The sequence below is a fragment of the Eptesicus fuscus genome, chromosome 1 (assembly GCF_027574615.1).
Source record: "Eptesicus fuscus isolate TK198812 chromosome 1, DD_ASM_mEF_20220401, whole genome shotgun sequence".
Lineage (NCBI taxonomy): Eukaryota > Metazoa > Chordata > Mammalia > Chiroptera > Vespertilionidae > Eptesicus > Eptesicus fuscus.
In genome coordinates, this window is record NC_072473.1 from 14,588,685 (window position 1) to 14,598,753 (window position 10,069).

The following is a 10,069-nucleotide window of genomic DNA, read 5'->3' on the forward strand; positions in this document are numbered from 1 at the left end:
TGGATGAGGCCAGTTTGAATCTAAAGGAAAGAAAGGAGAAAAGGTCATATTAAAGAAATGAAGTTTCTGTACAGTTATACAACCTGCTTTCATATAACTGTCTTGGTGTTGTGGAACCTTGAAATAAAGTGTTCATGGTTGCCCTAGCTGGTTTGGCTCCGTGGAGAGAGCATGGGACTGAAGGGTCCTGGGTTTGATTCTGGTCAAGGGCACATGCCTGGGTTGCAGACTCGATCCTCAATAGGGGGCATGCAGGAGGCAGCCGATCAATAATTCTCATCATTGATGTTTTTAGCTCTCTCTCCCCTCTCCCTTCCTCTCTAAAATCAACAAAACAATATATTTTTTAAAGTGTTCATGGTAGAGACCAATGACTCTTAGGTCAACAAGACCAATCTTAAGTCATAAACATTCATAGCCTTTGAATATGTCCATGTCTTTATCTAAAAATCACTCAGCCTCTACATCTGGTTTCCAGGGGATAATCTTTGTGGCTTTAGTAAAATTGCCACTATGCTGGCCTCCTCACATAGAGCACTATACAGGAAGAAAAGAGGCATGATCATATCTGTTAAACTTCAACCAAAGAGTCTCTATGGTCTGTCTCTGCCATAAATTTTTGTGACCCTCAGTAAGGACCCCATGGATTGCAATTGTAATAGCCTGGGATAGATTTAGGCCAGAAGGGTAAATAGATTTCATCTTATAGACTAGAGGCCCAGAGCACGAATTCGTGCACCAGTGGGGTCCCTTGGCCTGGTCTGCAGGATCGGGCTGAAATCAGCTCTCTGACATCCCCTGAGGGGTCCTGGATTGCAAGAGGGAGGTTGGCCAGTTGGGGCGGGACCGTGGGAGGGCTCCAGGACATGTACGGCCCGTTTTTCTCAGTCCCAATCAACCGGACCCCAGGAACAAGCTAACCTATCTGTCAGAGCGTCTGCACCCTGGTGGTCAGTGCACATCATAGAGAGCAGTTGAGCAGCCTTAGCATATCATTAGCATATTATGCTTTGATTGGTTGAACGGATGACTGAACACTTAGCATATTAGGTTTTTATAACATAGTACTAGAGGCCCGGTGCACAAAACTTGTGCACTGGGGGGTGTCCTTCAGCCCAGCCTGCACCTCTCCAGTCTGGGACCCCTCTCACAATCCAGGACTGCTGGCTCCCAGCTGCTCACCTGCCTGCCTGCCTGATTGCCCCTAACCGCTTCTGCCTGCCAGCCTGATCACCCCCTAACCACTCTCCTGCCGGCCCGGTCACCCCTAACTGCCCTCCCCTGCTGGCCAGGTCCCCCCCAACTGCCCTCCCTCCCCTACAGGCCTGGTCATCCCCAACTGCCCTCCCCTGTCGACCCGGTCGCCCCCAACTGCCCTCTCCTGCAGGCCTGGTCCCCCCCAACTGCCCTTCTCTGCCGGCCTGATCGCCCACAACTGCCCTCCCCTGCTGGCCATCTTGTGGCAGCCATCTTGTGCCCACATGTGGGCAGCCATCTTGTGCGAGTGCATGACAGTCAATTTGCATATTACCTCTTTATTATATAGGATAAGGGCTTGGGATGACTCCTTACAACAGCAGAATGTTTCCGTCCCAGTCTACTGGTATAGCTTTTTATTCTTTGGTTTGCTACAGGCATTCCTTTTGTGAGGGTCAGAAATGAGCAGAACTGGGCACATTCATGTGAATTAAAGTGTGATCACCCCTATTTCTGCATATTCCCAAACAGCATTTACCACCCAACCTCCTTATCTGGCCAAGGAGCTTCTTATGCACACTTCTTTCTGTGTTAAGTGAAATGGAGACTTTCTGATCATTTGGCTCCATTTTCTTTACAAGTGTGTGCAGTGGTGATGGTGAGTGGAGTTGGGGAGTGAGACAGTCAAAGTAGGCAACAGTGGTGGTTGGGAGGATGCAGCCCAACCCAGATGTGGCTATGCAGAGCCAGAAACTCAAATGTGATGGCAGGTCAAAGTCATTGTCCCAGACTTCCACATCTTCCCAGATATGCTAACAGAAAGGAAAAGACTTTCTTTTCTATTAAATTTATTGGGGTAACATTAGTTAATAACATTATGTAAATTTCAGGTGTGCAACTTTATAAGATCTCTATCCTATCTAATAAAAGAGTAATATGCAAATTGACCATCACTCCAACACACAATATGGCTGCCCCCATTTGAACACAAGATGGCCATCACAAGATGGCCAGCAGAGGAGGGCAGTTGGGAGGGACTAGGCCTGCAAGGGAGGGCAGTTGGGGGCAATCAAGCCTGCAGGGGAGGGCAGTTAGGCGTGACCAGGCTGGCAAAGGAGGGAAGTTGGGGGCGACTGGGCCTGCAGGGAAGGGCAGTTGGGGGGAACCCAGGCCTGCAGGGGAGAGCAGTTGGGGGGGGGGACCAGGCCTGCAGGGGAGGGCAGTTAGGGGTGACCAGGCCTGCAGGGGAGGGCAGTTAGGGGCAATCAGGCTGGCAGGGGAGCAGTTAGGCATTAATCAGGTTGGCAGGGGAGTGGTTAGGGGGTGATCAGGCTGGCAGGCAGAAGCAGTTAGGGGCAATCAGGAAGGCAGGCAGGCAAGCAGTTGGGATCCAGCAGTCCTGAATTGTGAGAGGGATGTCTAAACGGGCAGTCAGACATCCCTCAAGGGGTCCCAGATTGGAGAGGGTGCAGGCTGGGCTGAGGGACACACATCCCCGTGCACAAATTTTGTGCACTGGGCCTCTAGTACTATATAATGTGCTCACCACCCAAAGCCTAGTCTCCAGGGAAGGACTTTCTTGGCACAAATGAGAAAAGACTCTGATTGGCATGGCTTGGGTCATACCAGGGCCAGCATCATATATATATTAGAGACCCAGTGCATGAAAATTCATGCACTGGAGGGGGGGTCCCTCAGCCTGGTCTGCTCCCTCTCACAGTCCAGGAGCCCTCAGGGGCAGGAGGTGACCAGGCAATCAGGGGAAGGCGATGCCCCATCACACCTCTGCTGCTGCCACTGCTGGCAGCACAATCTTTGGCCAGCCCTGGTTACCTGAGCCTCGGGCAGCCCTAGGTGGCTGGGGGGCTGAGGGGCCTGGGTGACTCCGGAGGCAGGCGCACAAGGTGGCTGGACCCACCTGGGGGCGGGCCCAGCTGTGCCGCACACCTGCCACCCTAGCAGGCCTGAGGGGACTGGGTGCCACCATCTTGTGGCTGTGGGCGCCACCATCTTTGAGGGCATGGCAGTCAATTAACATATTCCCTCCTTATTGGCTGTGGGCTCCGCCATCTTTGTGAGGGTGTGATGGTCAATTAGCATATTCCCTCTTTATTAGATAGTGTGCACAAACACACACACATATATCCTATCTAATAATAGAGTAATATGCAAATTAACCATCACTCCGCAACAAAATGGCAGCCCCCATAGCCACAAGATGGCGGCGCCCAGTCCCCTCAGCCCCGCTGCTGGAGTGTCCGGCCTGTCTGCAGGAGCAGCGAGGCTGGATCCGCCTCCCGGATCTAGCTTCCCTGCTCCACCGCTGATGCAGTGTCTGGGCCTGTCAGCCCCGCCCGGGTTTGGGGGGGACCAAGCAATGAGGCCCTCAGGGGCGGGAGGTGACCTGGCGATCAGGGGAAGGCGACACCTCTGCCGCTGCCACTGCCGGCAGTGCAAGCCTCAGCTGGCCCTGGTTACCTGAGCCTTGGGTGGCCCTGCGCGGCTGGGCAGCCACAATCCGAGGCTTGCCTGCACCTTGGGCTGGCCCTGGATGGCTGGGGGGCTGAAGGGATTGGGAGACTCCAAAGGCAGGTGCCCTGGCAGGGCTGAGGGGACTGGGCGCCACCATCTTATGGCTGTGGGTACCGACATCTTTGAGGGCGGGGCAGTCAATTAGCATATTCCCTCCTTATTGGCTGTGGGCACCACCATCTTTTGCGATGGCATAAGGGTCAATTAGCATATTCCCTCTTTATTAGATAGGACCCCAGTATCAAGAGGGGATAATGTTTTTCATCCATTGCATCTATCTATTTATGACAATGGAAAAGCCTAGTTCAGTGGTCAGCAAACTCATTAGTCAACAGAGCCAAATATCAAAAGTACAACGATTGAAATTTCTTTTTAGAGCCAAATTTTTTAAACTTAAACTTCTTCTAATGCCACTTCTTCAAAATAGACTCGCCCAGGCCGTGGTATTTTGTGGAAGAGCCACACCCAAGGGGTCAAAGAGCTGCATGTGGCTCTCAAGCCGCAGTTTGCCAACCACGGGCCTCGTTGATTCACTGCCATGAAGAAAATTCAAATTTCTTAGGGTTCTAAGCTTCTACTAGTGCACAAACACAACCACAATTAGCTTTTTAGCCATCTGTTTTCATTATGACAGACTCTTGTCATAAGGACAAAGCAAAGCATAAGAGCATGAAAAACTGGAAAAACAAAATAAATAGAAAAAACATTATAATGCATTTTAATGAAATAATCAATTTTTATTTAATATATTTTATTGATTTTCCACAGAGAGGAATAGAGAGCTAGAAACATCGACCAGCTGCCTCCTGCACACCCCCCCACCGGGGATGTGCCCGCAACCAATGTACATGCCCTTGACTGGAATCGAACCTGGGACCTTTCAGTCCGCAGACCGACACTCTATCCACTGAGCCAAACTGGTTTTGGCTCAATTTCTAAAACACTAAGCAATCCAAATCAAAAATGGCTCTTTTTTTTTTTTTTTTTTTTTGCCCTAGCTCAGTGGTCGGCAAACTCATTAGTCAACAGAGCAGCAAACCGCGGCCGCATGTGGCTCACGAGCCGCAGTTTGCCGACCACTGCCCTAGCTGGTTTGGCCCAGTGGATAGAGCATCAGCCTGTGGGCTGAAAGGTCCCAGGTTCGATTCCAGTCAAGGGCACATGCCCGGATTGTGGGCTCGATCCCCAGTAGGGGGCGTGCAGGAGGCAGCCAGTCAATATTCTCTCTCATCATTGAAGTTTCTCTTTCTCCCTCTCCCTTCCTCTCTGAAATCAATAAATATATATATATATATTAAAATGGCTTGATTTTGCTTCAACTAGGCAGCTATCATTACAGCCTAGTCATGGAAGTCTAATTTATAATTAGCAGTAAATTTGTAGCAAGTTCTCCTAAGTCCTCTTGCATGTTTGACCAAAGTAGGTGGAGGGAAGAGCCTACGAATGGTCATCCGTGCGTCAAGGTGTCAGGAAAGAAAACACCTACAGTAGCTTAGGCAACTGAGAATTAATGACATTTTTAAAGATCATTGAGAAAGACATTTCGTAAACTCCCACTGTGACTCACTACGAATGACATCCCCAGAAGGTTCTCGTAACTGTGAACCTACTTTTGCTTTCTTTTCTACATGTGGGATATTCCTAGCAAAGGCAGAAAATCACTTGTTGAATGTTTGGGGTGGGGATCATTTGGTGATAGTTCAACCTCTCATTTTACAGACTGAACACACTGCAGGCCCCTTTTATGCTTTCTCTTTGACTCATCCGGAAACCCAGGCAGGGCAGTCCAAGCAAGCCCCTCAGGAGGGTCTGTCTGGGAAGGTGGGTTGTAAAAGAAAAACTGTGCAAGAGGTTTGAATAATTGTTCCAGTGGGTACAATCCAGACATAACTATATTCTAGTACAACTGTTCTCAAACATTTTGACATTTAAAAATTATCGAGTCCTAACCAGTTTGGCTCAGTGGATAGAGCATTGGCCTGCGGACTGAAGGGTCCCAGGTTCGATCCCGGTCAAGAGCATGTACCTTGGTTGCGGGCACATCCCCAGTAGGAGGCAGCTGATTGATGTTTCTCTTTCATCCAATGTTTCCAACTCTCTATCCCTCTCCCTTCCTCTCTGTAAAAAAATCAATAAAATATATTTTTTAAAAAGAGTTTTAAGAAGAATTAAATACATTTATACAAGCACAACAGAAAATTTTACAAAAGCAGACCTTCACTAAAGGAAATTATGAAGAGTGTAACTTAGGAGTGTTCCCACAAGGAAGATGAAAGATTTAAAATGGAAAAAAGTATAAAAGAAAACTTTCTGTTAACTCTAAAAATTACAAGTACTGTACAGGAGAAAAAAATTACTGAGAAATCCAAATAGCTTACTTTAGGAAATGCTACAAAACACAGAATATACAAGAACCCATTCCTTAAGTCATCTGAGTAATGACTTAATCACACATCAGGTTGCCTCTGGAAAATTCTACGGAGATTGAAAAAGGCAAATGACGTCTTACTATTGTTATGAAACTAGTTTTGACACAGACTCCCTAAAAGGATCGTGGAGCCCAAAGACTCCCCCAGGCCCCAGTTTCGGGAACCGCTGCTCGAAGCCCCATCGCCCAAGGCCAGGTTTCCTGAGTTCCCTTCTCTCACGTGTCAAGGAGGAAACAGTAAAGTCACTCGCTGGTGGGAAACAGTAAAGTCACCCTCTTTCCTGTTGCAAAGGTGACTGGGGACACCTAGGCTCCAACGTCGGGCTTCCGGAAGATTCAGCAAAACGCCGCTAGAGGGCGCCGCTAGAGAACTGGTCGCGTGCGTCATCGCCCCGCCCGCGCCTGAAGGGTTCACACGGGCGCCGGAAGAGGGGACGACACCCGGAAGAAGGGGGAGGGAGGTCGCAGCCTCATTGGACGAGGAGCCATCGCCTCACGACGGGGGCGGGGCTTCTTCGCGCTAAAAAGACTGTCAGCTGCGCCACAGATTCGCAGTTCCCCATCGGCTCTGGTCACGTCTTTCAGTTGCTCACCGAGGCTTCCCGGGTCATGGTGCCAGCCTGACTGAGAAGAGGCCGCTCCCGGGAAACGAATGAAGAACCACTTTCTCCTGTTGTTCAAGTACAGAGGCTTAGTCCGCAAAGGGAAGAAAAGCAAAAGACGAAAATGGCTAACTTCGTGATCCGCCCCGCCACCGCCGCCGACTGCAGTGACATCCTGCGCCTGATCAAGGTTAGCCGGAGGAGCCGGCTTCTCCCAGGGCGGGTGGGGGGGCCGAGACGGGAGATCGGAGGCTGCGTTCTCCGCTGAGTCTGTGACTCAGGCCGGTTCTCCTTCCACCCTCCTCCCCCACCCCCTGCCGGGCAGCGGCTCTGGATGGGACTCCCCAATGAATCACCGCCCCGCCGCGCCCTGCCCTGCCTCGCCAACCCCCCCCCCCCACCTTCTCTCTAGGCTGACCGGGCCCTCACTCAGTTTTCTGCCTCTTTTCCTTTCTCCTATGTGCATCGCCTTAGGAACTGGCTAAATATGAATATATGGAAGAACAAGTAATAATAACTGAAAAAGGTAACACAACAGTGGCGGGGAGGAGGAGGCGCGTCAGGTGCCTGTCACCTTCCCCGAGGCCAACACTGTCTGTCCCCACCCCCCTTTCTCGCAGATCTGCTGGAGGATGGTTTCGGAGAGCATCCCTTCTACCACTGCCTGGTGGCCGAAGTATCCAAGGAGCACATCACTCCGGAAGGTAAACCGCCCTCCCCTTCCAGAAACCAGACAGGCCTAGTGTTATATAAACGTAGTCTGCTGTGTAGAACTACTGACAACACAGGCTAAGTTACTGAGATGTGGCCAGAAATAATAGCCAGCTAGTGTTCTAACTAATGAGGAAATAAAATAGAGGTACTACGCTTATTAGGGCGGGTTAAAAGAGCTATTTAAGTATCAGAGTGCCGTGGAGACCGGAAGTAACTTGAGCTGTTTAAAAGTAAGTATTAGAGTGCTGTGGAGACCCAAGAGACTTAGGTATGTCATTTGTTGTAACTCAGTTTCATAAATGGTTCTTGTTTGACCCTATCGTAACCTCTTATTTTTGTAATTCTGTTAAATCACGTTTTTTTCTTAATTTGTCCCAATCTTCAGGTTACAGTCTCTAGCTTCGCCATGTACATGGCCCTTCCGTGTACATGGATGGGCGGGGAGGTAACTAAAAGATCCTTTACACAATAAAGTAGATGATCATGATAAAATGAGGTAAGGCCCTACTATCACACGGTAGATATTAAACACGGTAGATCAGAAACTCTATTCTACTCGCTTCCTATATTTACAAAGGACTAGCAAATGGCAAGAAAGTTTAATTTGAAACCTTTGCCTCCATTTGGAATTATAGACACTCAATAAAAGGGAGTCTGATTTTATTTATTTTGCTGGTCCCTATTAACTGGTTAAAAAAAAACAACCCAGAACTAAAAGGGGAAGTTGTTTGAGTAGGTGCTTACTTCTTTTTCCCCCGGAAGTCTGTTCCCCAAGCTAGAAGAAATGAGCAGAAAGCATAAGGGATGTAGTATTTTTTAGAGATATATGGATGTTACATAATATCTGTTTCTGGCTACCTCTGCTTCTTCTGGCTTAAAAACTGGGGAGAGCAAATTGAAAATGTTTGAAATGGAAGGCAAGTTCTGAAATTAAATGTTGCATTTTTGGCCTAATGTCCTGACCTTAAGGAAGCAGGGTTTCTAAACTACAGATATTTACTATTCTGAACTGCCGTGTAAGCCTTATCCCCAAGTCACCATACCAGTATATCAATAGGATGTGAATAATGTGTGGCTTTAGTTTAAGACTATAGCAGTTTTGCTCTGGCAAGTAATGAAAGCATTCTCGCTAATACATGCATGTATGTTTTTAAAACCTATGATAGGCTTTGGATTTTGCAACTACAACTTTTATGAATCCATTTTGTCCAGAGCTCACATGATACTCTGATTACAGGACACAGCATTGTCGGTTTCGCCATGTACTATTTTACCTATGACCCATGGATTGGAAAACTCTTGTATCTTGAGGACTTCTTCGTAATGAGTGATTTTAGAGGTATGGTTGAGTTCAGAAGGGTGGCTCTAAAGAGAAATCAGGGCTGGAAGTCCTTCAAGTGACATTTTTTTCAATGGTACTTCTCTTCCTTTTAGGCTTTGGGATAGGATCAGAAATTCTGAAGAATCTAAGCCAGGTACGTTTTGGTTTTGGTTTTGGGTTCCTAAATTTGTAAGAGTTAACTAGATTATTTTAATGACTGAATCAAAACTGGATCCTGGAAAGCAAGTAAAATGTCACTGAGTTTGTATTTCACTCTCCACTCTGTAACAGGTTGCGATGAAATGTCGCTGCAGCAGCATGCACTTCCTGGTGGCAGAATGGAATAAACCATCTATCAACTTCTACAAAAAGAGAGGTGCCTCTGATCTGTCCAGCGAGGAGGGATGGAGACTCTTCAAGATCGACAAGGAGTACTTGCTAAAAATGGCAGCGGAGGAGTGAGGAGTGCTGGTGTAGACTACACCTCCCATTGTATTTTAGAGCAAATTCTCAACTTATCTTCTTTCTATCATGTTTGTAGTGAAATAAGAGAATGAGCACCCATTCCAAAGCTTTATTACCAGTGGCGTTGTTGCATGTTTGAAATGTGGTCACTTTAAGATGGCAATGCAGTTTGGAGTCAGATTTATCCTTGAACATCTTTTGATAACATAACATGGTGGTGTAATCTTAATGTATATGAAAAAACTTCATTCTTGTGAGTCATTTAAATGTGTACAATGTACACACTGGTACTTAGAGTTTCTGTTTTGATTCTTTTTTAATAAATTACGCTTTGATTTCATTGTTTGTTGTAAGCATTTTTACTAATCCTTTATTTCTTAAGACAGTTTTCCTATTGAATATAAAATAAAATGGCCAAGAAACATAACCTAAAACTTTGTAATTGTCTAAACAACTCTGGAAAGAAGCCAGTTGAAATCCAAGGTTTTATTAGTAGCAACACCTATAAGATAACTTTATATTGCTGACACTGTACATTTCATCTGCAGAATTTTCCAGAGCTTTGGAACTCCATAAATAAGCCTATATGTTACACAAGGAAGAGTCAGAGGTGGGATTCTGAACATTAGAGCAAAAACACCTTGCCCAAAACAGTTTCATCCTACATAAAATACTACTCAGAAGGAAAAGTGGATCACTTTGCTAATCGGGCAGGAACAAAAAATTCCACATTCGTACAGGACATTTGCAAATAGGCTGGACTTGAACACAGGTGCCAAGAAGGGAAATTAGCATCCTATTTGGAGGGCA

The 10,069-nt window shown here is 47.2% G+C and overlaps 1 protein-coding gene across 2 annotated transcripts; it reads left to right on the plus strand.

The window, feature by feature from the left end:
• Positions 1-6,691: 6,691 nt before the first annotated feature.
• Positions 6,692-9,599, plus strand: SAT1 (spermidine/spermine N1-acetyltransferase 1). Of its 2 annotated transcripts, XM_008161309.3 has the most exons (6): positions 6,692-6,949; positions 7,234-7,285; positions 7,380-7,463; positions 8,711-8,812; positions 8,908-8,948; positions 9,086-9,599. In XM_008161309.3, exons 1-6 carry the CDS (start codon positions 6,884-6,886, stop codon positions 9,254-9,256), a joined length of 516 nt encoding a protein of 171 aa, XP_008159531.1. In that variant the 5' UTR covers positions 6,692-6,883; the 3' UTR covers positions 9,257-9,599. The 2 variants fall into 2 exon arrangements, with proteins under 2 accessions (XP_008159531.1, XP_027994456.1); XM_028138655.2 differs by lacking the exon at positions 8,711-8,812.
• The last annotated feature ends 470 nt before the right edge of the window (positions 9,600-10,069 follow it).

Bases quoted from the DNA above. Each gene is read 5' to 3' on its own strand.
- SAT1 (XM_008161309.3), top strand. From the start codon at position 6,884: ATGGCTAACTTCGTGATCCGCCCCGCCACCGCCGCCGACTGCAGTGAC. The intron at 7,286-7,379 runs GTAACACAACAG...CCTTTCTCGCAG, and splicing joins AGTAATAATAACTGAAAAAG to ATCTGCTGGAGGATGGTTTC. The intron at 8,949-9,085 runs GTACGTTTTGGT...ACTCTGTAACAG, and splicing joins TTCTGAAGAATCTAAGCCAG to GTTGCGATGAAATGTCGCTG.